Below are 25,834 nucleotides of genomic sequence, written 5' to 3' on the forward strand. Positions count from 1 at the left end.
ACTGGGGATGCTGCTGGATGCACACCAAGGCTTGTCCCTCGACTCTGGGAAATTTGGATGCTGATTTACACAATTGCTATGGACAGACACAATGTTTTCTGAGTACCTGTGTTTTCCAGGCCCTTTTCTGATCTCCTTCCAAAGACCTTTGCCCTAGTTCAAGTCAACAACAGCTGCTGAAAAGCTCCTCCCCAAGGGAGGAGAAAAGAGGGTTCATTTTCAAGAATAATATAACAGCATTAGGAGAAAACATGATGCAGTGAAGGTGATAGCTGTTGGGGTGACGTGCTGAAGCTTTGCTGTCATGTTTACTTTGGCTCTGTGCAGACCTGGTGCTACCTGCAGGCTGCGTCACGGCTGGGACAGGTGCCAAGCCTGCAGTTGTAGAGGATTCAGCACAACGGCAGGGCAAGGCCAGCAGGTCGGCCTGCGGGAGAAGCAAGTGGGAGCAGACCTGGAAATGCCTGTTGCAAGAAGAGAAGCTGAGACCCTCTTCCAAGAGCGGCCTGAGCCTGGGAACCAGTATTTGGAGGATGCTTTGCTTCGGAGTTACCTGGAGGCACACCTTCCTCCCAAGGTCTGACGTGTGTGTGTGTGTGTGTGTGTACACACTGCAGTGCTGGCTGGGTCACTGTTTGTGAACAGAACCTTTCTCTGAACCCTTCTGTGCCTTCCGTGTTTAACTGGGGGGAATTTAGCAGCGTTCCTTAAAACTTGTTGTGTGTGTAGGGGTGAAAAACACTCCCAGGACATAAGCAGAAACAGAAAGGGCCTAGTGGGCTCCTCTGGTCTGGGTGTTCCTGGAAGAGTGTTTGGAAATTGTCAGTACATTTGTTGTCTGGTGTCATCCAGAGTAAGAAATTTCACAGAAATGGAAAAAAAATGGAGGTACATCCCAAATCTGCTGTGCTCTTCCCCTTCCCTCTCTCTGGGGAAGCAGGATTTTCAAGGAAATCCCTTGCCAAAGTAACAAGGCTGATCTCAGCTGTAAGCTGAAGAGGATGCAAAGGCCCTTTGGGGATTACTGCCTCTCAACAACAGTCCTTGGCTTTTCTGAGTTGATATTCAGAGAGCAAAGGCTCAGCACAGAGCTGCAGGGGCACAGAGAGGAGGAGCAGCAGCCTGTGCTGTGCTGTGAGGTTCCATCCCGCAGGAAGCCCTGGGCTCCCTGCACTGCCTGTGCTCTGCCTTCCCCCCCCTAGGGACTGCAGTTTGTCTCACTTGCTGAGGGTCAGATCTCACAGAGCTGGGTGTGACCTCTGTGTTTCATTGCAGCAGAAGCAGAGCCCATAAAGCCACTGTGTGAGTAAAGGAGACGTATCCTGGCTGCCAGCAATGCTCTTCCTGCTTGGTCTGCAGGTCAGGAAGGTCTTGGGGCAGTAAGAGTGTAACAGGAGCACCATGAGCTTGCTATTGGCACTGCCGTGATGGAAGACAGGAATGAGGCATCTCCAAGCAGTGGAGAAAGGCTGTGGCCTTTCTAAAGGAGGACGGCTCCTACTGTGCACCTGATTCTTCCCATTTCCTGAAGAATTAAGAGGGTCAGAGCTGCTCTCCACTCCTTCCCCAGGGAGACAAAGCGGCTGCAATACCCACATCAGCAAATCTCCCTTCCATTTCTGCCTCTGGTCCCAGCGGGGCAGTGTTGCCTCGCTCTGCTCTCAGCCTCCCGCAGCACCGCCTTGCCCGCAGCCCGGAGCTGCTCGCCATGCCAACACCCCCCTCTCCCGTCCAGGACAGCAGCAGCCGCAGCTTGGCGCATCGCCCTGAAGCAGACACCGCTACAGTGGGTGTTGATTCCTATTGTGCTATTTACCCGTGTTTAGCGGTGAACATAGAGATGTCTCTGGAACGGAGCAAGGGATTTCTTTGTTTGAAGGTGATTTCTGGAGAGCACAGCAGGAAGCACCTGCTGGGTTTTTTTAAGCGCAGTTTCGAGATACCCACTGATCTTTGACCCCTCTGTAAAGAAATCTCAATAGCAAGGCTCATGTGTTTGTGCTCTCGGTGTGTTTTCACTCTGTTCATCCCTGGAACATCAAAGCACTGATTGGGGTGAAGGAGACCAGCTGCTGGCTGCAGCTTGGAACCTCATGGTTTGCAGGTGCCCCAGCAGCAGTGCGTTATGCACAAACGTAGCAGCTCTGATTTTGTTCTTTTCCCTTGGAAATAAAGGGAAGGACGGCGGTTCGTAGGTCAGGAGCAGAGCTCACAGCTAGGTGCTGTGGTTTCTTTAGAAGATGTGGGTACGGAGTTGGGAGTGAGCTGACAGGAGTGTGCTGACAGGAGACCTGTGGTGAACGCATGTCCATCTGCCCGCAAAAACCTCCAGCTAAATGGTCCAAAGGTCCTTCTGGTACTTCAGGGATCAGTGAAATCCTTCTACTTTGGATTCCTAGCTTGTCTCTCTGAACCAGCTTTCAAATAGTTACAGGGCAATAAGCCTTGGAGCACGCACCCAGCGCTCCTGTGGGCTTGTGTTGTGATCTCTAGGGCTGCTGCAATGTTCACCTGAAAAAAACAACGTGTGTTGTGAGGATGGAGACTTCCAGGCTGGACAGTGTGTGAAGGGTTCTCACTACACAGAGCAGTGGAAGGATCAGTCGTACAGGATGGAGTGTGATGAAAAGTCAGTGCAAGGGGAAGCAGGGAAAGGAAGCAGGGTTTGTATTTCTGCAGCGGCAAACAAATGCGTTTTATAACTGCACCATTCAGTCACAGCAAAAATGGCATTCACCTCCACAACTGCAATTATCGAGGAGGAAATGAGCATCTTTTATGGGCCTAGAGAACAGCAAAAAGTATTCCTCTGTTGAAAATTAATCTTGTTCAGGCGCTCGCGTGACGCCCCATGATAGCTTTGGACACATTTTTGCTAACCATCCACGCTAGGGGCTGGGTTACCCAGCTTTAACCTTGTCTATATCAGGTTGTTTATGTCTAAAGTTCACCAGGCTCTGGCTGCAGGCAGTGAAGAGGAGCAAACACCTGCAGAGGGCAATTCCATCACCTCAACACGAGGAGCTGGGGAGGTGGGGATGAGTCATTTCTCTGCAGGTGATGGTTTCTGTCCATTAGCCATGGACAGACTCCCGTGTCCAAGCCAGCCAAGCCTGGCTAAAATGAGAGTTAATGAATCTTTATCTGGGGGCATTCAGGAAGCTGGCTGCAGAGTGGAAATGTGAATGTAGACACACCTTATGTGCAAGGCAGAAGCTCAAGTCAGAGCAGCATGGGATGGCTTAGGTTGGAGGGGGCCTTAAAGACCATCCAGTTCCAACCCTGCCACGGCAGAGGTGCCAACCACCAGGTCAGGCTGCCCAGGAGCCCATCCCGGCTGGCCTTGAATGTCTGCAGGGTCATGGATGATGGAGCCCTCTTTCCTTTCCCATCTGATAAGGAGTTAACTGGTGATTTCAGTGGAAGTTTTTCTATAGAGATGAAGGATTTCCATTTTTGGCACCTTTTTCCTTGGCGTTCTTTTCCAGCACTAAATCACAGAGTGGCTTTGGTTGGAAGGGACCTCGAGGTCGTCTCGTCCAAATCCCTCTCTCGCATGCATCTGTGTGGCTCTCAGCCCCGATACAACAACTCTTCTGTCTTCTGTAAAACCCAGAGATGCTGCCAGGAGTAACTTGAAAAAAACGATTGTGAAAAAAAAAAACGTGACAGCTGAGCACAGCTGTGCCAGCAGAGGCCAAGAGACAAGCTGTCCTGCCGCGTCACAGAGCACGGTGAGCCAAGTGGCAAGAGATCATCAGTGCCCAGAACAGTACGGCCAGGACTTTGCCTTTGCCATTAGCACCGAGGCCCCTCGCCTTCCAAGCGAGAACTGAAAGGCTCTCGTTGCTTCACAGGTACTGGAGGAGGTGAGCCAGGAGCTGGAGGGGTTTGGAAACCGTCTGCTAACCAAGATCGGACCTCTGGGATGGGAATGTGAGTTGAATCCCCCTGTATTTCGGCAGTACGACGCCTGGGGGCAGCGGGTGGATCACATTGTCACCTGCTCAGCCTGGAAGAGGATGAAGGAGATTGCAGCAGAGGAGGGGCTGATTGCTGAGGCCTATGAGAGAAGATACTCCAACTGGAGGTAACTGGGTGGGATGGGAGTGACTTGGTGTCCTGCAGGCTGTGTTCAGCATCTGGAAGGACTGAATTGTTGTGTAATGGGTAGGAGGTGATGCGTGAACCAAAGCACACCTACTGCTGTACTGAACAGCAGCGCCTGTCCATTGCAATGTTCCACATCAGCAGTGATAAGGTGTAACTAATGGCCTGCAGTTGATCATAATACTCTCTGGCGTCGCTTTCCTCATTCTGGGGCCTGGCTTCCCTGAGCTGCTCCAGCTTTACATGCGTTACTCGTAACACAGAAGTCTGGAATTTTACTTGCAGTTTCATTGTGTTCCAGCCTCTGGAGATAGACCCAGATTTCTTATTTTTGAGACGTGCACTTGATGTGCACCAGATGGCAATCGCTGCCTTCCATCCAGCCCCATGCTCGCAATTCCTCTGGGACCAAGAAACATTTCTGCTCCGCTTCTGCCTTCATGGTTGAAACTGTTTCTTCTCTCCCAGAAACGAATGGTCTAACCAACCCATTTTGGCTGTGTTTTTCCCCTCTGTTCCTAGTCAAGACACCTGCATATCCTCCTGCTGCTGAACTGCTGTGAATCCCGTCTGTTTTCACTCTCTCTCCTAGCCGTGTGCACCAGGCTGTCAAACTGTACTTGTTTTCAACCGCCTCTGGGGGTTTCAACTGTCCGCTGGCCATGACTGATGGAGCAGCCAAAGTCATTGAGGTATGAGCTGAGCTGCTCTCTGAAGACACAGCCCATGTCCTGCAGAGCTGGCCGAGGACCAGGGAGAGCTGATCTGCCTTCTGGCTCTGGACGTGGCCCTGCCTTGCTCTGTGACTCAGCTCCATCTCCCCCCACCTGACTTTCTGCTTCAGTTACAGCCTGTGCACCCAGGCCAGCTTCTATGTTTGCATACAGTACTTGCACAGCCAGGCCTCTACTGCATACAAACCCTGCAGTAGCACTGCAGGAGCTGGAAAGTTGTCCCACCTTTCTTACTACGAGGTTCAACAGCCCTCTTTCCCTGTCCCCTCTGTGGAGCAGGAGTTAAATGAATTGAGCCAGATCCAAACGTGATGGATGGATCTGAGCTATCAAGGCTTCCCAGTCTGAAGGTCTGGCTGTGTTTCAGAGACACCTTTGTACTATGTAACTAGCTATGTGGAGTGCAGGGAAAAGCAAGGCAGAAAGTAGCTAGCCCTGGGCATCCTAACTGAAGAGAAACAAAATTCCACAAGGGAATTACCTTTTCCTGGATGCTGGTGACATCCAAAGATGCACACAGATGTACTGGTGCTGCCCTGGGAGCTCTGTCCAGCTGTCAAGCAGTGCAGCAGTTCAAGGTGAGCAGTGCTGCTCAGCACTCCTCAGGCTGCACTTCCTGCCCACGCAGTGCAGCTGCACTCAAGCCAGGTGGTTTCACATTGCCAGCAGTGCAAACAGATGCAGTGCAGGACAGCCCTGACTGCAGACAATCCATTCTGAGCCTGGTGAGGATGCTCGTAGGACAAGCCAGTGTTAATTAAGGCTAATGTCTAATTGCATCTACTTCGGTATGATTTTGGTTTCTTTTCCCTCCCCCCAAACAGTCCCTGGGTGTTCCTGCATCTCTGAGAAACGCTTTTGACCGTCTGACATCTCGTGACCCCAGGAAGTTCTGGACTTCTGGCCAGTGGATGACTGAGCGCCGGGGGGGCTCTGATGTTGGTACGTGCTGGGTGGGCAGCAGCCAGGTGTGCCAGGGAGGGCTGAGAACGTCAAAAAAATCCTACACACAGAGCTGTGTTTGGCCAACAGAAGGCCCAGCCTCTGTGCACTGCTCACAGGTACGGAGCTCTGCTCCTTGCTCAGGTCGCACTCTGATGTCTGCTCTGTGATCCAAACCTTGAGCAGGGCAGCTGGGACTGAGGAGCAGCCTTGACCTTCAGCTTTGGCCCTTGGCAAATGATTGCAATAGCTGGGAAACCTCAGGACCCCACTGCAGGAAAGGGAGTCACCTGCCTCTGATGAACCTTCTTCCCAGTTGGAGGAGTGGAGATCAGCTGTGCAGGGAGAGCTACAGAGGTGACAGCATTGCAGGGCTCTGGATGATGGCATCCCTTGTGGCTCTTGGCTGAGGTACCTCCTAAACAGAGGCCTTGTATTACAAACACAGCACGTTTTGCTTACAGAGCTCTGCCTTACCACTGTTAGATTGGGCTGTTGCTGGGTAGACTTGCAGCTAAACTGAACATTTTTCCTTTCCAGTTCTTAACTCTGGCTGCATTTCTTATCCAGTGTCAGTGAAAGCGATTAGCAGCTAATCCATATTTCATCCAGACAGCATGGGGCGACTTAAAGAGCTGCTGCTTAAACTGAAAATCAGCATCGATTGATGCAGAAGTTCCTGTAAAGCCGTGATCTTCTGCTCCTTTTTTGCAGCTAATGGCACAGAGACGGTGGCCAGAAAGCAGCCAGATGGCACATATCATCTCTACGGTTTTAAATGGTTTACATCAGCTGCTGATTCTGATATGGCACTGACCCTGGCCAGGATAGAGGATGCTGAAGGACGTGTGAAACAGGTCTGTTCTGCGGTGGAACGCCTGGGGGAGGAGGGGAACTTTTAACTTCCTTTTTTCATTGTCATGAAATCTTCTCTGCATGCCTTTCGAACGACCCCAGGGCTCCGGCGGGCTGTCCCTGTTCTTCCTGAGGGTTCGAGATGAGGAGGAAAAGCTGAATGGTATCCAAGTGCAAAGACTGAAAGCGAAGTTGGGCACACGGCAGATGGCGACAGCAGAGCTGTGGCTAAATGGAGCTAAAGCAGAGCTGGTGAGTGAGGTTTGCCCCTCCTCCCGGGACTCGGCGGGCTTGGCAAGGCAGGCTGCTCTTGGAGGGGTTGGCAGCGATATCACCTGAACAAGTGGGGCTACCTCCCACATCCGGGGCTGGCTGCTCATTCCGCAGAATCCTTCCCCAGCAGGGCTCTGTTGAAGCTGTGAATGGCTCAGGGAAAATTGTGCAGGAGAAAAAAGAAAGTGGTTTTAAGCTGGTCATTTCCCTGATGCAGTTGCATTAGCCCAGCTGAGGGACAGTTCTATGTAGCATACAGGTAGAACAAGCAGCCAGGAACCAGAACTGATCACGCTGACTCCTGCTGGACCCCAAATCTCTCTATACCACATGGCTAAAATGAGACAGCAGTGTTCCAAAGCAAGCAGGTCTCTCTGCCACTGGAGGATAGACAGAAGCAGAGTGGATGACTGCATCTGTCTGCCTTTGGGCACATCTCTTACTGAGAGGGAGGTGCTTCGGCTCCAACCTTTGTTCCTTGGTGGTTTCAGATCTCTGCAGAAGGTCGTGGAGTGGCCTCCATCTCCAACATGCTGAACATAACTCGGATCCACAACGTCATCGGTGCAGTAGCTTCCATGAGAAGGTGAAGGCAGCACGGATCCCCCCAGAGCTGAAGGAACAGCTTATGAGCACGGGGGAGTTTGCAGTGCTCAGCACTGCCTCTGCAGGCACGGGTCTGGAAGCCAGCAGTGCTGGAAAGAGCTGGCCTGTGTGTGGGCTGGAATGAGCCAGGCAAGGCTCATCCAGTGAGGATGGCTGGAAGGAAAAGCCTGGAAAGGAAGTAGGAAAGATGCTTCTCTGACACCTTGCACTGTCTGTATTCTCCCCAGGATGATCAGTCTGAGCAGGCAGTATGCCCTAAAACGGGTTGCCTTCGGGAAGCTCCTCAAAGATCATCCCCTGCACGTGCAGACGATTGCCCGGATGGAGGTAAGGCTGCAGGAGCAGAGCTGAGTCTGGAAAAACAGAAAGAGGACAAGGATCCTCGGTGGCCTGAGAGCACAGCCAGTCTGGCTCCGTGTGGAGATGAGGCGTAGGGAGCTGGGAATTGCCACAGTCTGCTGGGATTTGAGCTGATGCTGGGTCTGGCTTCTGTGCTGCACCATAGGTTACCCTAATAGCAATGACCTGGAGCTGTTGTGAGAGGGACGGCAGAGCTCAGTGTGCTTCCACTGTGCTGTGCCCTCTGGGGTCGGTCATTACATCAGCTTCCAAGCAAGGCACCACAGCCTCCTGAGCTGCACTTAACAGACGTGCAGGGCTGACGCAGAGCCACGCAGCACGGCTGGCAGCTCACACAACAGGAGATGAACAGGAGATGATGCTCTGTTCTCAGCGGGCTGTAAGGACCCCCCAGTGGGCACACTGCATATTCAGAGACAGCTTTGCTGTCAGTGTGCCCACACAGCGCTCACCACCACGAGGCACCCATTTGAATACGGCCTCCAGATGTAATTTGCATCCAGTGAAATAATGGTTAAGTGGTAGAGGAGAGGAGTGAGCTGGGGCTCTGGCTGTGGGCCTTCGCTCGTGGCAAAGCGTCTCACAGCTCTGCCTCAAAGCTGAGCTGGAGCAGCCCACTAAACCTGAGACACAGCAGCTTCCTCCCACTGCCAGAACTTCAAAAAGAAGGCACACAGTTCTCCTCATCCATCCAGGCACTGTTTCTTTTAGCTGGTGTAACAGCACTGTTCATTCTTGGGCTGCAGTAGTACAAAGATTTAAACCAGCATTTAAAACTCTGCATGCAGAACGGAGCAAGGAGGAGAGGGAATGTTGCCCCAACAGCTGCCAAGCATAATTTAAAGCTCTAGCATCTCCCAATTTAAAGCTCTAGCATCTCCTAGCCTGTAGCATTCTACGGCCAGAGCTTCCTCCAAAAGAAAGGCCAGATCCCACGCAGTCCCGCAGCACACCATCACACACAGGAGCTACAAATCTCCATCTCCCAGTGCTTGGCACATTGCAGCTTGCCAAGGCAGCATGTCGAATGTCGCGTGGAATCTGTCAAAGACTTTGCAAGTCTGGTGGTCTGAGACTCTCAGAGGTGCAGCCTCGTGTCCATTATCATTTGGAAGAGTGTGGATTTGTGGCCTGGGTGCCTGATGGAAGCTTTGATAAGGTTCCTGTTAGGCCCAGGGAGATGGCATTGTCCCTTTCTTCATACTGGTTTGCTTCTAACACGTCGTGCCTTGCTGGTCACTGGTCTTTGTCTCTGAAGACAATTTTGGGAAGGGTTGGATTTTGCCACTTCCAGACAGGCTCGTGGCACCTCAGCAGCCCAGGCTGGGACCAGTCTGAGCTCAGGACCCACGCCAGCAAAGCTCCCTGCTTCTCCCCACACAGGTGCAGACACGAGGGGCTTTTCTTCTCCTTATGGAAATGGCTCGGCTGCTTGGACTTGCAGAAACCAACATGGCAAGCGAGCAGGACCAGCTCCTCTTGAGACTGCTTGTGCCAGTTGCCAAACTGTACACAGGGAAGCAGGTATGGAACAAGCAATGGGTTTGTCTGGAGCAGGGCTGTGCGTTCCCAAAGAGCTGGAAAAGAGATGTTGTAGCACAGCCAACACAGAGGGCAGCAGGAGCAGCGGTACAGGCAGCGAGCGACCGCCCTGCAGGGCCTGCAGCATGATGGCTGCTCTGCACTAAGGCTGGGTTTTCAATTGGGAGACCTGTAACCCTGCTCTCAGGAAGCACCCAGCACGCCGGGGTCCTTCCAGCAGGCAAGCCATGGGGACAACAGGCAGAGCAAGCGCTCTTGATGTGCTGCATCTGCCACAGAGGAACGCTGCAGAGGCTTTAGCAGAACTCCCTGTGCTCCAAGGCCAAGTTGGGACCCTGAGCCACAGGAAATATCCTTCTCCTAGTTATGAATAAACAGAAGAGAGGTAGCACTGTTAGTCGCATTAGCCTTCACTTCAGGGGTCCAGCCCCTCCTTACCTGCCATCAGCTTGGATACAGAAGCTTACACATCATAGGCAAGCAGGTGGCAAAGATTCTCCTGAGATACAGGCACCTCCTTTATGCACCAAGTAAGCACAGTTTTGCCCTTACTTAGAGAGAACTCCAGTGACAAAAACCCCTCCTGGAGCTTCTCCCCAGCTCTGACTGCTCCCACGTCTCCTCCCAGTGTTGCTCAGTCTCCGTTCCCCAGGCTGCAGCTCCCCCTGTGTAACCAGCAGCCTGCCTCAGCAGCTCAGGGACCCGGCAGTCCTATCCTGGCAGGAACTGCGGTGTGATGTCAGAGGTTTCTGGCCACTTTCTCCCTCTCTGCGTTGTGTATTATGTCGGCGCTCTGCTTTTTTTTGCAGGCTTCTGCCGTTGCTATTGAGGCAATGGAGTCTTTTGGAGGACAAGGTTACATGGAGGATACAGGCTTGCCAGTCATAGTTCGTGATACTCTGGTAAGAGAACAGCAGGAAAAGCTTGTGCCTCACTTCATCCCTTCTTAGCTGCCTGGTACAGACAGGCTCAAATGAAAACACAGACCTGTAGGGATTGGACAGATCAGCACAACGGGAAAGGCATCACAACAGAGATGTAATGACAGAAGGACTGGGACAATAAAGAGGTGCTACAAAGGAAGGGAAGAAGATTGGTCACCCCTATCAGAAGATTCCAGGTTTGCAGGGCAAAGCTCCACCAAGGAGGGATCACCAGAAAGAGATCCTTCCCCAGTGGCAGCCAGCCCTTCAGTGAGGCCTAGGAGAGGTGCAGCCAGGCTCCATCCCTTCCTATCACACAGCTGAACTGCCCTCACCTCAATTCAGTCACTCTTCAATCAGTGCTTCAGGCCAGGGTCAGCAGTTCCCATAGGTCCCAGACTCACCCCCTTGCTCTCCTCACCAGAGCTTCTTTCCACTTGTGGTCAGGCAGGAAATCCCTGGAGATTGTCTGGATCTCCTGTAACTCTGTAGCTCTGCAGCCTCACGTTCACTGTCCTTTCTGGCAGCTTTCAGCCCCCAGCAGCTCCTCTGTGCTCTCACAGTCCCTCCTGTCACGCAGGTGCTGTCCATATGGGAAGGAACAACAAATGTCCTATCGCTCGACGTCCTGAGGTCCCTCACCAAGAGCCGGGGGCAGGCGATGGCCGTGTTCTTCTCCACAGTGCAGGTGAGCCCTCAGCAAAGCACCAGTAAGCCTGCTTTGATGCTTTGGCAGCCTTGGTGTTGGTGCTTCTGGCTGAGACTGCTAGAGAACGTGCCCAAACTCATGGCTTTGGACAAGCACTCCGAGGTGTTTCACAATCTGCTTTTTAAATGGCACTTACAAAAGCACAGCACAGGCAGTGTTGATTTTGGGATCCTTGCGTGCTGCAAAAGACGCAGATAGTTTCATCTCTCCAATGAGGAGCTGTGCACTGTCTGTTCTTCAAGAAAGGCACCGATGTGAGTTTATTTTTAATGTGAGTCACCTCCCTGAGCCCCAAATCAATTTTGTGGTGTTTTTCTGTTTGTTTTGCTCTGTTGTTTTTCCTTAAGCTGCAAAAGCAGCACAAGTCTGATAAATCCGAAACCTTCTCCAGGGCCACCTTCTGCAATATGACTTTCTATTTTTATTCCCACTGAAAAGATGGAAAGAGCCAAAGGAATCCCACTGCTGCCTCCTTCGAGGTGCAGCTCCCTGCCCTTACCCACAGGCTGCTCCTTTAAAGGCGCTCAGGCAAAGGCAGCCACGGAGAGTTCAAAGAAGCTCAAATTTCCTGAAGGTAAATGAGAATCCGTGCCATCAAGGGGCGCACAAAGCAGCCCGGAAGGCACGATCACCACATCAGAGGATGTTCCCTCAGGAATTGGATTATTCATTGAGGTAGAGCAATTCAGACCACGTTAGCACACAGCTGTGCTTGGGAATCCTAAGCTGCTGGATTTCAGCACCTGCAGACGTTGCTTTCTCATCCCCCACGAGAAGAAGTGAAGAGTTCTGGGCTGCTTCTCTGCCTTCAGCACTGAGTTTGCTTTGGGGCGCAGGGCAGAGGTGGTGCCTCTGTGGGCTCCGTTCAGCACAGCTCCAGCAGAAGGGAGAATGGGAAGTGAAGTGCAGAGCGTGGCGCTGACACGAGCTCAGCTGTGGGCTCTGGTGCATCCTGGAGGGAGCAGCTCCGTCCTGCGCTTCCTCCCGGAGGCATTAACCAGACCTGACTGCTCACAGGGCTGCAGCTGGGCACTGAGCTCCAACACGGGTTCTTACCATCCTCTCGTACAACTTCCATTGCCGGAAAAATGCCTCAAACAATGTGACCACCAAACAAGAAAGCCGCGTTTGCTCATAAGCAGGACTAACGAGCAGAGCCACTAATTAACAAGCAGTTCAGTCTGACACTGAAGAGAGTGGAGGAGAGGGTGGTAGGCTCTAAAAATGGCCTGGAAAGAAGCTGGCCTCTACAGGCTTACGTTGATTGGAACAGTTGGGACTGGGACACACGATGCAGGGGTCTGCAGAGTTTGGGCTGTATGGTTTCAGCTCCTTTCCAAACCACAGCTTCAGCACAGCAGGAAATCAGCGCAGCTTACTGAAGTGAGAGCCCACAGAACAACAGAGCTGACACTTGTGCTTCCAGCCCCGTTCTGATGCTCTCCACGCTGCCGCTCATCGCTGTGCTGCCAAAAACCATTCAGACAACCCTTGGCCTGGGAGCACAGCCAGGGCAGCATGGCCTGGGCCTGTTTGCAGCACGGCGCAGCGCTGGCTGCCACCCAAGCTGCTGGGGATACGTTTGTGCCCCTGGGGACTTTGATCCATTTTTAAACCACCTCATGGGCATTCTGTGGCTCAGAGGGTTCTTTGCACTTTGTCTTGGCCCTTTAATGATGGGCTTTTTGTATTCGTACAGCATCTCCTGCGAGCGCTCCTGTGCTGCTTTGCCTCGAGCGCAGAACAGCAGAACAGGACTGCGCCGTCCTTGTAGGCAGGCAGCGCTGCCTGGGCTGTCGTAGAAGCAGTACAGAAAACAGAACAGGTTTGGCTGCGCAGGCTGAGTGCTGCTGCTTTGCTGTGCTGCTGGGGGAACGGCGGCAACGCTGCAGGTGCTGGTAGGTGTTGGCTCGTGAATGGCCTCAAAGGAGACTGAATGACAAACAGCATAAATCCAAACGTGTTCCCGTTCTGCCCTCAGCCTCGCTGCAGGGAGGGATGTGAGCGCTGCAGAGGTGCGGCACAGCGCCGAGGGCCTCGTTTCAGAGGAAAGCACTTTGCAGTGAGCAGGGACACCCGCAGCCCCTCGGGTGCTCGGAGCCGACCCCTCGTTGGCCTCAGTGCCACGCAGGAGGTCAACGCGCCTCCCGTGATTGTTTTGCAGAACAAACTGGAGTCGGCTTGGAGCAGCGCGGAGCTGCAGGCCGCAGCGCAGTCTGTGCAGGATGCCGCCGGCCGCCTCGCACGGTTCTGCCGAGGAGCTGCTTCCGAAGGGGCAGCGCCCATGGAGCTGGCGGCAAGAGACTTCTCCTACTCCCTAGCAAGGATCTACGCAGGTAGGGAGGACAGAGGTGAATTTCAGAGCAGGAGGGCTGTGAGCTGTCCTGCTGTCCCCGGGCTTCGCTCCATCTTTTTAAAGATGTTTTAAAGAAAGCCATCGTGCAATCATAGAACAGCTTGAGTTGGAAGGGACCTTGAGAGGCCGTCTGGTCCCACTCCCCCACAGCAAACAGGGCCGCCCACAGCTCAGGCTGCTCGGCCTGCTGTCCCCACCTCCTTTCCAGCGGAGGCAGCTCAGCCACCCGAAGCCCAGCAGCACTGACACACCGCGTCCTTTCGCAGGAGCTCTGCTAATTGAGCACGCGGCTCGGCCTGGCTCCTCCCGCCTTGATGTCTGTGCCGCTCAGAGGTAAGCAAAGCCCCTGGCTCTGACCACGTTAGGTGACCTCTCGTGCCGCAGCGCTGCTCTGCCTGCATGGGGGCCACGCTGCGGTCAGACCCGAACTTCACATCCCGGGTGGAGACAAACAGCCTTGTGGGTTGGTTCCCAGCAGCATCGCTGCCATTCCCTGCACCCTGGGGAATCTCCACCCCACAGCGACGAGAATCGTCCAACTCGGGGAAACTCCAACTCGGGAGCAGCTGGTGTTGCGTGCGCAGCACGGCTCGGACAAACCGCCGCGTTCTGTGTTCAGGTGGTGCAGGCAGGAACTCTGCCCCGCGGCTGCAGAGATGGAGAACGGCAGCTACAGCGCCGAGGAATCGTCCCTGGACGGCGCCCTGGTGTACGACGGCAGCCCCGCGGGCAGCAGGCTGTGACTCAGACAGGTAGCGGAGACGCTCAGGTTGCACCCGAGGCAGCTGCAGGGAGCACGGCGAGCCCCCGATGGGGGTCGCTGCTGAACAGAGGTATTTCCGTCTCCAGGGCAGCGGTGGCTGGGTCTGCACAAGCGTTTGGACCCAGAGCACCGGTGCGGCTTTGAGACAAACATCCACAGCAGCCCCACTCATAGAACCATGGAATCATGAAGGTTGGAAAGGACCACTGAGGTCCTTTCCATGGTGCAACTTGAGGCCATCAGCTCTCGTCCTGTTGCTGTTACCCAGGAGCAGAGGCCGATCCCCACCTCACCACAACCTCCTTCCAGGAGCTGCAGCAATAACGTCTCTCCTGAGCCTTTTCCTCTTTATGCTGAGCCATCCCAGCTCCCTCATTCCCTGTCAGAACTCAGCGCATCCAGACCCCGCACAGCTCCACAGCCCTTCCCTGGACACACACCAAGGTCCCCGCGGTTCCTTGCAGGACCTTCCTGCCCTCAGGCACATCCACACTTCCTCCCAGCACGGTGGCACCTGCAGAGCTGCTGCTGGGCTCGCGATCCCCTCGTGCAGATCATCCACAAAGGTATCAAACGTTGCCAGCCCCAGTCGCCACTCGTCGGCTCGGTTTGCTGAGCGCTTTGATCGGAAGCCAACCCCATTCCTTAGGGGAGGAGGGCGCCCTGCGGCCGTGCACGGAGCGATCCGAGCCGCCTCGGGGAGCTGCAGGCACCGGGCGGACGCTGCCATCAGGGCACACGGCAACACCCCCCCAGCACCTCCTGGTGCTGCCTTACTGCCGGTGCAGATGCAGCCAGTGGAAGATGTCGGGATGCTCTTGCTGTGTTCTAGGCAAATGCTGAGTGATCCGATCGTTGTCAGAATCAGTGACTCTAAGCGGCAGCTGAGTGCTAACTGACGTTCGTTATAAAGAAAAGCAATGAAAAACTGAAACTATTTAGATTTATAACAGAAAACCTTTGTTTTTTCTCATTCACAGAGCTGCTCTCCAGTGCTGCCTGTGCTCCGATGGCGTTTTCTTGGTGGTGCCTCCACAGGAGCTGCAGCCCTGGCTCACGCTGCCCAGATGAAACAAAGTCTTTCTGACCAGAAGTTGCTCACCTCCTCCCTGCCCGCGCTGCCATCACAAAACCATCAGTGCTCACTGGTTGGTTAAGTCGTGCTTTTGGTTCTTTTTCCCTTGCCCCAGAGCAGCTCTGCTGGGCTTAAAGGTGACCCAAAGCAGAGGCTTTGCTGCACTGCTCCTGGCTGGACGCCCCATCCCTGCTCACTCAGCTCCACGGGCAGCAGAGGTGGGCAACAAAAGCAGTCACCACTGCACATCAAAGGCAGCGCTGCTGCCCAGTGCTGCTCCGTAACAGCCCTGCGAGGGGGTAAATCGCATCAACCCCATCACTCAGATCCCATCAAGGCCGGACACATCAGTACCAGAATGAAAGAAAAATCATTTCTGACCTCCAGCAAGCTTATTCATTTCCTTCGTGTGTCACAGCGGTGCTGCAAGTGATGCTGACATCACTTCTGACGCACGCTGGAGATCGGAATCCCGCGCTGCTCCACCAAAGCAAACACTGCCTCACCTGTGCGCCGTGCCCAGCAACCAGCAGGGAGCAGCTCTGCAGTGGCACAGCACAGGGCTCCCAGCTGCACAGCACCACTGAGGAGTGACTCAAGCACAAGAGGAGCTCCGTAAAATCTTGTAATTGAAACCCGCTGCTCCTCTGCGCGTCTGTAACAGTTGCTGCATTTTCTTCCTGAAGCTGCAAATACCACCACCGGCCCTGAGGTCGCCCAGCACGCGTGTGTGTGTGTGTGTGAGAGCACAGCCATGACCCTGCAGGGAGAGGAGTGGAAAATCCGCTCTTCCAAAGGCGAGAGGGGCAGCAGGCGCTGAAGGAGGGGCTGAGTTATGGGGGAGAGCCCAAGGGAGGCTGCTCTGCCCAGCCCTGCTGCGTCCTGCCCTGCTGCTGGGAGGCAGGAAGGAAAGGCAAAGAACTGGGCCGTGTGTCAGCGAATGCTCCCATGCAAAAACGCTAAACTTTATTCACTTTTATTTATATATTTAACAATTCTAAAGTATTTACTTCTCGCTTTGACAAAAATGAAAAATATAGGAGCACTTTACTCTCTGCAGGAGAGACAGGTTATATGTACAGCTATGGAGAGATACTGCTTCCTCCTTTACATACAAAGAAAAAATAATATTAATAAAAAAGTGCTTCGTCGATCAAAAAAAGACTAAGAGCTGCAAGCATTTATTCACACTGTACATCACAGAGCCCAGAAACCCGTATCAAACCTCTTGGCACCTGTCCTTACAACTGCAGAACCCACGCGTGTTTCTGACGCGCCGCACGCCGCTGTCGTCTCACAGCCTCTGCTCCACATCCAACATCCAACCGCAGCAGCCCCAGCTCTGCCCGCACAGCGCCCTCGGGTCAGGAGAAAACAGATAAAAATGCCACGGCAGAACCCAGCTTTTTCTTTGCTTTTCTCTCCTGCTGCTCCCAGGCCCCTTCCTGTGCCAGCACAGCCCCCACGCCTCCATTTCTGCCCCCACGCCTCAGCTCAGAGCGCAGCAACGCCAGCACGGGAAGCTCTGTGTCACTTCTTTCCCCACCAGCCTTCACGAGATGGCCTCTGTCTGACACTGCAGAGCAGATTGTGATGCTGCAGGGAAGGGCAGCGCTCCCTTCCCGAGGATTGTTCGTTATTTCTTTCAGCTCAGATACTCAACAGGATTGTTTTGTCCTGCAGAGCAGTGCAGGAGGTGCGAGCCGGGCCAGGCGCACGCTGCAGAGCACGACGTGGCCAGCTGCATCCCTGCTGCCCGGCTGCACCGAGCAACACTGCTCTGCCACAAGGGAGAAGGGGCCGAGGGCCTAACGCTCAGTAAGAACGGATACTGAGGAGATCCACACCTGATTGAGGTGACTCGGAAAGCAACCCAGGCTGGGGCAGAAGGAAGGAGGGGAATTGCGATGTACTGCGAGAGCCCTGCTAGAACCCTCAGGCAGCTCCTCCCTGTCTGGAGCACACTAGAAAAGGAGCAGCCGTGGCAGAAGGCTGCGGCACAGTGCGTTCCTCAGGGACCAAATGCAGCAGCAGTGCAGTGCAGCACAGCTGGAAGTGCTGCTGCTCTGAGCGCCCTCCCCAAAGTGCAGATAAGGAGCTCTGCGCCGAGCAAACCGGCCTACGGTGGGACAGGGACACAAATCAGAGGGCTGCTCCTTCCCCACTCGGTTTTAAATAAGGAACTGCAATTACACTCCTTCAGAGGCGTCGGTGTGACGCCACGCTCGGCCCCTCCTCACCTCTCACCAGCACCCGCAGCTCCTGCAGCCAGCACTGCCCAGCTGTGCCCAGCCAGCAGCACGGGGCTGCGGCAGCACAACCCGCGATCCCCTTCACGCACTCTAAGAACAGAGAGGCAGAGTGCTCTCTTGGGAAAAAGATTCCCACTTCTTCTAGCAGCAACAAATTCCCAAACAGCAGTTTCTTGTTTGGAAGTAACAGGAGTGATTGAAAGCACCGGCGCTGGGGCTGCAGCGATTCACCTCGCGCACCGCCTGCGCCGATTCCCCTCGTCTCCTTTCCTCCACCAAATTGTCTGCAACGCAGTTCAGCAGTGGGACAGTGAAATACAAAAGGGAGACCTGGTTCTGGTGCCAGCTCCCTTCCCGCCTGTACGACCTTCCAGCAAACAAGCAAACATATATATTATTATATACACACACACACAGGCGCGTACACGCACACACACGGATAGGACAGAAAGGAAAGGGAACGGCTGGAAGAGGAGATGCCCGCACTGCAGCAGCACGGTGAGCTCCGTCCCGCTGAGCAGCTCCTCGCCCCTCGTCCTTCCGGTCTCGGCCCACTGGGGTCACAGGATCACACACCTCTGCCACGGAGGGGCGCCGCCTCTCGGCCGGGCCTTTAGTTTGACGTGGCAGTGATGGGTTTGTCCAGTTCAAGATCCAGGCTGGCGCTGCTCGGGTGCAAGCTGCTGTAGCACGATTTGCAGACTCTGCTGGGCTCAAAGAGCTGCTGGCTGGGAACCGGCACCTTCTGGTTACAGCAGCTGGAGCAGAACACGTTTCCGCAATTCCTTGTGTCAGGAACAGAGGAGAGATGGAAAAGACAACATTAGCAGCAGTTTGATGAGGTTAACGGTTGTAGAGTTGTGCTACTCGCGGTGCTGCGGTGCTGTTTGTCCCTAAGCACCAGGACACACAGACAGCCCTGCAGAGCTCCACACCAGAGAGGATGTGAGGGAAACCACGGCACACAGCGGCTGCTCCTCTTTCCAGTGCGCTGCCGGAAGGGTTCAGCACGGAACCGGCACAGAACCCAGCACAGGTGATGCAATCCTCCCAGCCGTGCTGCCCTGCCCCGTTCCCAGCACCACACGTCGCTCACAGCACTGCTGTCGGCAAGGAGCACGCGGTGCACGGCGCCATGCTCAGGCTGTGCCGCAGGGATGCACTGCTGCCGGGCGCCCACTGCATGCGGCTCACAGGGTTAGGTGAAGTGTGGGAAGCGTCCCCTGCTGCTCCTGCAGCCCTCCCTGCATGCTGCACGCCTCGGCAGGCCGCTCAGGGCTCAGGGCTCCCGGCGCAGCCCTGCAGTCTGCCATTCACCTCCAGGCCCCGCTCCCTTCTCATCAGCTCTTTGGCATCGGGACTTAACGCCACTACCGATTTGTGCAGGAAAAGATTTGCTGCTGCCAAGAGTGACAGGAAGCTCTGCTTACACCCAGCAGCTTCGATTAATGCTTCGCTGCCAAGAGATGGGGCTCCCAGATGATGGGCACTGATGGGGAACAGCCAGCAGAGAAATGCCATTCCCATTCACAGGGCTGACTTCTGCAGCTCTGCACAGCAGCTGCGGATCTCAGTGCCACAACCCGAGCAGCAGAACGTCACGATGGCCAGCTTGGGGCTGCGGGCTGGAAGCCTTCAGGAATCTGTCAGAAATTACTGCTAGAAAAGCCAGCAGCACTGAAACCAATTGCCGAGGTGTGATCTGTGCTGTCAGCTCCCATTGCTGCTGTTCAAAGAGCAGTTATCCACAGAAACTTACTGCAGATGGATCGGGTCAGAAACAACCAGAGGGACTGGAAAACCATTATCTGTCTGTTGTAGCTCACCAGCTTCCTAACAGAACACTTGTTTTTTGTCCTTTTCTCTTTCTGTGACAGCATTCTGGAACTGTTCTGCCCTGAGCAGCTTTCTGTGCACCCCACTGCTGTGCACGAGGGATCTGGAGATGTTAGACATCTCTCCCCTTGGAGGGCAGGCGACTTAAAGCCACACCACCAAGAGCTCTTTGCACTAAATTATCCACGTTCACCCATTTTGTGAGACACCACCTCTCTCCCAGCCCTGCATTACCTCTTATTGCCACAGTCCTTCCAAAATCAGCACCAATCCTTTTCCATCAACATGCACACGCTTGCATGGCTTGCTAACACACTGACACCTCCCAGGATTAATGCAAAAAGGGAAAGAATGGAAGCTAAGATAAATGGCTGAACTAGAAGGTTAACCTCTTCCCAGTTAGCACTGCAGCATTCTGTTACTCAAACACACCATTGCTGATGGTGACAGTTAGTGTCATCCACACCACAGTTTCAGCTACCAGAAGCCAAGCCTCAGTGCCCTCCTGTGGAAAGAGAAGCCTGTTTTATCAATCTCAGCATCCAGCAGCTTATTTCTGGAGCTTTCCAGCCAGGTGAAAAACAGGGGGAAGAGCCTGAGTTAGTTTGGAGAAGTTACTGAGAAAATGCAGACAGACAACAGGCAGAGGCTGCTGTAAATGCTCACCAGATCTGATCAACACGTTCAGTGTCCCTGCAAGGAGGGAAGGAAGAGCTCAGAGGGAACAGCAACAGAAGCAAACTGGCAATGAAGGAAGCTGGGTACTTTTATCCTGCTCACGTTGGAAATGTGCTTCTAAGCCACTCTCACCCTCAGACAGGCAGGTGAGCAGACTCACCAGTCGCTGTGCTTGGTAACAATGCACACAAGGCAAATGCTTGCTTTTCTTGTCGGCTGGGATGGCAGCCCTTCCTGCTCTCTACCAACGAGAGCTCACCTGGACGGCCTGGCCAACCCACATCAGGCATTGGAAAGCACAGAACAAAGACACCAAAGAAATCCTGTAACAGGACTCCAGACCCTGCATCCATCTCAGCTCCTCGTGGTGCTGGAGGTGTTCAGGCTGCACACCAGCTTTGGGAGCTCCCCAGAATCCAGGCCTGCAAAACTGCGATGTGGGAGCAAAGTGGGAGCAGGCCTAGGGGAGCCACGGGCAGGGAGATGGTGATGGATGGGGGCACTTCACCACAGGCACCACAAGAGACACGTGAAAGTGTTCTCTGAACTCCTATAGAACCCCTCAGATGTGTGTAAGGATGCTTAGCAATTACATCTGCACACACAGTGGATATGAAACTTGAAAAAAAAAATCCATCTCATTCAATTCCTCATTCATTCTTCCCTGGTTTGTTTATCTTCACAAGAATTTTAAGTGAAGCAAAGTTCAGAGGGGGCTCAGGATGCTTTCAATTCTTCACTACTTCAAAAAGCACCGAAGCATCAAAACGTGGTAGCTGCCATTTATTTCAATGACAGTTTTTGTGATCATTTTCTCATGGCCAGAAATCAGGAATAGGGATTTAACGGAAATGAAACTAAGACAGAATTTCAGATTTCCAAAGGACCCTACTGAGTGCAAAGGAGACACACGACTATTTTTTAAGTTATTTTCATCACCTTAAGCTAAAGAGCCAGCTGTCTCCAAATCCAGCTCGAGAGAAAACACTGGGATCCACCTGGGCCAGGGCGTAACAGACACCCAGCGTGGCTCCTCATGCACAGATGCAGTGAGCTGGAGCCGAACAGGAGCTGCCCTGTTGCCTCAGAGCCCTTGGCTCCTGCAGGAGCTCCCACTCCTACCCCGACACCCATCCTTCACTAAGGAACTTCGAGGCAAAACGGAGCCCTTCCCGGCCTAAGAGCAGAGGGAAGACCCGAGTGCTGGCCTGGCCCCCATCCCTCCCTGCTGCTCAGATACCTGCAGTGGTGCTTCCTGCTGGCGAGCCAGAAGGCGCTGTCGCAGCCGTAGCAGTGAGCGGCCAGGTGGTCGGGGAGCCATCGTGTCACCTGCAAGGGGGAGAAGACAAACCTGTCAGGTTAGCAACCATCACACCTCAGCTCCCACGGCCCAAGCAAAGCCTGTTCCATTTAAAAGCAGAAACTCAGCGTTTGCAACACTGGCAGAGACCAAAACTTCCCCCTTGAGACCTGACTGCTGAGCTGCCCTCAGGCAAACAAAGGAAGTCATGAAGTCCAGCTCCCTGCTGCTCCCTGTGCCCTAGAGGCGCCCAGGCTGTGAGGCTTCCCCACGCTCCCTCAGCTCAGCCCCGGCTCCACCAAGTGCCCGCGGACAGCAGCGGGTTCACAGACACTGAGCTCAGGGCAGGAGGTGAGCGAAACGTGGCAAGAGGTGGCACACGAGCACAGGGTGTGGATAATCTGAGTGATGATGAACGGCCCCTCCTACCAGAACAGTAAGTGATCTGAAGGGATTCAGTCTGTACCTCTGTGTCCTGTTTGTCCACCTGCTCCCAGCTGGCTTCAGAGAAAATCTCTGTGCTGCAGTGAGACAAGCAGTTCTGATCCAGATTGCTTTCCGAGTCGGGTATAGAAGTCTGTTGGCAAACAAACACAGCTGAACAGAACTATCCCACCATCCTACTTCTACACAGGTCAAAGGTGGCCGACTGTGGGGAGCAGTGGGGAGGGAGCCTCTGCTGAGGAAGAGCAGGCTGTGTGTGCACGGCAAGGGAGGGCCAACACCCGCCAGCTCCCCGTGTGACAGCGCAGGCAAACCAGCACCGAGTGGGACGAAATGGAGCAAGCTGAAGCAGTTTGTGAGAGGTGAGCTGCAAACAGGAGGAAATCCACCAGGTCGGCTTTTCGCCCTCTGATGTGAGCTAGAGTGGATTTCAAATCCGCTTTCTCCAGTGCTAGCATAGAGTCCTGACAACACTTGGAGGGAGAAACCAAGAAGCTGCTATCTGTGGCTCCAATTTCATGGCTGTGTTTCTTTCCCAAGGCTTTCATTTTCAAAATAAATACTGGTGGTGCATACATGCCCTGCTGTCTGAAAAAGATCTGGAAAACACATGCAGAATCACTCATGGGAAAGCCAGCACCTGAGCCACGTGGACAGGGAATAACACTGCCTTACTACAGCCTGGGCTGGCAGCACTGCAGTTTAACTGGCTTAAATAAAACTATGGGGAAAAAAATCTTACATATTTTTGTGCCTGAGAACCTCTGGATTTACAAAGACAGTCCTCTTACTGCCAGATGAGGCAAAAACAGAAAGCAGAGAGCAGGTTCTAAAACAAGTGACACCTGAAAACATCCCAGCCCCACACTTGGCTGGAGAAGGCCCTTACACAGCGCAGCACAACAAACTGCGCCAAAGCATCACGTCCATCCAAGGAATCAAAGCCACATCCAACCTCAGTGAGATCCAGCTGAGATGGATGCTCAGGAGGAGCTCTGGGTGCTGTTCTCTCTGACAAAACTGCATTTTTCTCAACAGGTGTCCTGGGACTGTCCAGCACCTCTGCCGCTTCTGCACAACAGGAAACTAAACAGGCTCAAGTTGGAAAGCTCTTCCAAATCCTTCCCTCTCCCAGTCTTGGAGGCACATAAAGCAAATTAAATGCATATGTAGGAAATTTTTCTTGAGTACTGCACCAACCTGGGAACTCCAGGCCAACACTGTGTGAACGCACCTAAAGACTCTCCTGCATGTCCTCACCTCCCTTCTCGTGCCCCCTGCCTCCTCCTGTGTCCTCACAGCTCTCCCTTCTTTTCTTTTACCTCACTTCCAATTCTTGGCTTTGCTAACAGAGCAACCACTGCTGCACCTTTCCAACCCTCTGCATGCAAAGCACCAAGGGATAAGAGCTGCGTTCCTGCCCCAGTAAATGACACTGACGTCCTTAGGAAAATGTCCTTCCCATGAATGAAAACAAAAGCACAGCACGTGGGTTTTCGGAGTGAAGCCAATGCAGTATGCCCAGCTAGATGCAAATACACTGAAAAATGCTGCTTGAAGCAACCCTCTGCTATTTTCTTGGTCAAACTGAAACACAGTGGAACCATTCATCATCAGTAATGCTGCTCATCAAGCACTCTGATTACCTGCTCGCTCCTCAGAAAGACCTCGAGGGTTTTACAAAACCCTGTAGGGCCACACCAATCCCTGCCTGCCCAAAGAGCCACGGGCTGCCAACAAGGGGAGATGCACACAAGCAGCCCGCAGTGCCAGCAGCGGCCCAGCCCCCACCTCACTCACCACCTCGTCTCCGTAATCGCCGTTGAGACGGAGGGAGCTGTTCAGGAACTGGCTCTCCAGCCGGCTTTTCAGCTCCTGGAGCTGCTTCTTCAAGGTCTCCACCTCCTGCTGATGCCCAGTCTCAATCTGGCGCAGGCGCTGCTGGATGACATCGCTGTAGACAGGCATCCCGTCGTCATCCAGGTGGCTCCTGGCAGGTTGGTCTGGGCTGCCGGCCGCCTGCTGCTTCCCGAGATGAGCCATCATCCATTTCTGGTGCAGGTTCCTGAAGTGAAACTGCGCAGAGCCGCAGCTCGCCGCCGAGACCTGCCGGCTCAGAGAGATCTTCATCCTCCCGTCCTCCCCGTTCACACAGTGCCCGTTTGTCGCCTGGTATTTCTGCACCACGCCGAGCCCTGCAGGCTTCTCCACCGTCTTGTTCTCAGGCTCCAGCTCTCCATTACACACCACCTCGTCTTTACATTCACCTAAAGGCAAGGCACAAGGGGAAGGCATCGGGATGCGCGCGCTGCCCCTGCCAGCAGTCCTGTGCACTTTTGTGCCCAGTTTCTGAGGCTCTATCACGCTCTCCCCCTCCGGCCTGTTTTCAGTAAGTCGCAAAAGCTCGTCAGCACTGTTGTCCATCAGATGGGCTCTGTGGCACGGATCCTTGGGAATCAGCTCTTGCTTGGCTTCATTCTCTGTTAAGGTCTCTGTAGAACTCTCGATGTTGGATGTTCTCACCTCCTGCAGGCTCGTCAGAGGGAACAGAAGGCCGGCATGTGATATGCTGTGCAGGCTCTCTCCCTCTCCTTCAGGCTTGCCCACACCTTCCTCCACATTCTTCTGAGTGTCTCTATTTACAAAACTCTCCAAAGGAACAGTCTGCAGTCCTTTCACCTGAGGTAACTTCTGGATAGTGTTACTGAGATCAGCGTGCTCCTCCTGGTGTCCTTTAAGCTCACAAGCACCTTGTGCAAGCGGACGTGGATTGTTCATTACCATACCTTTGTCCTCAGCCTTTTCACACAGTTCACTGACATAGCCGTGTAGATTTTCAGTTCTCTTCTCCATATGCAAGGCAATCTCATCCCCTTTACCTGCAGTCTCTAGGCTGCCCCTCAAGTGCTCCTCCACACCGACCTCCTCTTTAGTGGCCTCCTGCAAAATGTTCTCCATCTGCCCCTCCGCCACGCCGGCTGCTACGGAGAGCTCCGCTCCCATCAGAGCTCTGCCCTGCTTGCTCAGGCCATCCCCATCAAACGGATCATCCCCAGGGTTCCCAAGGCTGCTCAGCTCCAGGGACCTGCGGTGCTCCTGCCACTTCTCATTCAGGCTGGGGTCGCTGCTGCGTCGGTTGGTCGTAGGCACGCTGCTGTCACAGGCTGTCGTCAGATTGTCAAAGGATCTTGTCTTTGGTAACCTGCACAAGTACGAGCAATCAGAATGACAAATGACAAATCAGGGTGGGTTTTTTTTGTTGCTGTTTTTCCTTTTTTGTAAGTTCAGATACTGTGGCTTAAAACCTGCCCTCCACAAGTGGGACGCCTGCGCAGTATTATCCAGAGCACATTTGGACCATCTGTAGGGAAAAGCTGCTTCAGAACTTTGCTGTTTGCCTGTAGGAAAATCTGTTGAATCAGACTTCAAACATCCCCAGATCCCTTTACCACAAAGCACAGATGCTCACAGTCTGGTCACACCTCCTAATTAACGTGTGCAAAGAATCACTTCGTTAAAAAAAAAACAAAACCCCACAAAGCAAAGAAAGTTATGCAACAGGAAAAGAACTGAAATTCAAGTCAGCCAAATAAAAGCTTATATCCACCAAAGCCAGGCAATGCCCACAGCTCAACTCATTTCCTAATCTCTCAGATTCCATACATTTGTTATGCTCTGACCTCTGAAACTTAACAGCTTTCAAACCTGAAACAAGGAAAGACTGCTTTGGGTCAGTGAGTCAAACAGCCCACAAACACGCCTGTGAGAAACACTTCCCTCCCACAAGTATTCTCCTCTTAATATCCCACAATATTCCTTATTGATCTTACTTTACAGGATGGGATTTCTGAGCTCTAGGCTCACCTGCCCAGGGGCTGATCTTCAGGGCTAGAGCCTGGAACAGGGTATGGGGCACAGGTGTCATCAGCAGGCGTAGAGGGGGAAGAACAGGGCAGGTAAACAGCACTCCAGAGCATTAAATTACGCACATGGCACACTGGGTACAGCACCTGAGAGAGAAAAACACACACAGTTGTTCAGAAATTGCAACTGCTTGCTGCCAGGGTGTAAAAATG

The 25,834-nt window shown here is 53.6% G+C and overlaps 2 protein-coding genes across 2 annotated transcripts in view; one reads left to right on the forward strand and one right to left on the reverse strand.

The window, feature by feature from the left end:
• Window positions 1-304: 304 nt before the first annotated feature.
• LOC306952984 (acyl-CoA dehydrogenase family member 11-like) lies at window positions 305-14,153 on the forward strand (the record flags this gene model as incomplete). Its single annotated transcript, XM_079543771.1, has 14 exons — window positions 305-577; window positions 3,858-4,090; window positions 4,703-4,802; window positions 5,669-5,786; window positions 6,501-6,643; window positions 6,744-6,893; window positions 7,406-7,500; window positions 7,748-7,847; window positions 9,264-9,404; window positions 10,232-10,324; window positions 10,926-11,033; window positions 13,219-13,390; window positions 13,677-13,743; window positions 14,030-14,153. 14 exons carry the CDS (start codon window positions 305-307, stop codon window positions 14,151-14,153), a joined length of 1,917 nt encoding a protein of 638 aa, XP_079399897.1.
• Window positions 14,154-18,113: 3,960 nt separating this feature from the next.
• Window positions 18,114-25,834, reverse strand: part of MTMR3 (myotubularin related protein 3) — a gene marked incomplete at both ends in the record, with an annotated part of 70,691 nt that continues 62,970 nt past the window's right edge. The window contains 6 exons of the mRNA XM_079543707.1: window positions 18,114-18,285; window positions 20,003-20,029; window positions 21,255-21,343; window positions 21,781-21,891; window positions 23,559-24,960; window positions 25,623-25,768. Of these exons, the coding sequence (XP_079399833.1) occupies window positions 18,114-18,285; window positions 20,003-20,029; window positions 21,255-21,343; window positions 21,781-21,891; window positions 23,559-24,960; window positions 25,623-25,768 (1,947 nt within the window). The remainder of the gene's footprint in view (window positions 18,286-20,002; window positions 20,030-21,254; window positions 21,344-21,780; window positions 21,892-23,558; window positions 24,961-25,622; window positions 25,769-25,834) is intronic.

The sequence above is a fragment of the Tetrao urogallus genome (assembly GCF_951394365.1).
Source record: "Tetrao urogallus genome assembly, chromosome: 17".
NCBI classification, from domain to species: Eukaryota; Metazoa; Chordata; class Aves; order Galliformes; family Phasianidae; genus Tetrao; species Tetrao urogallus.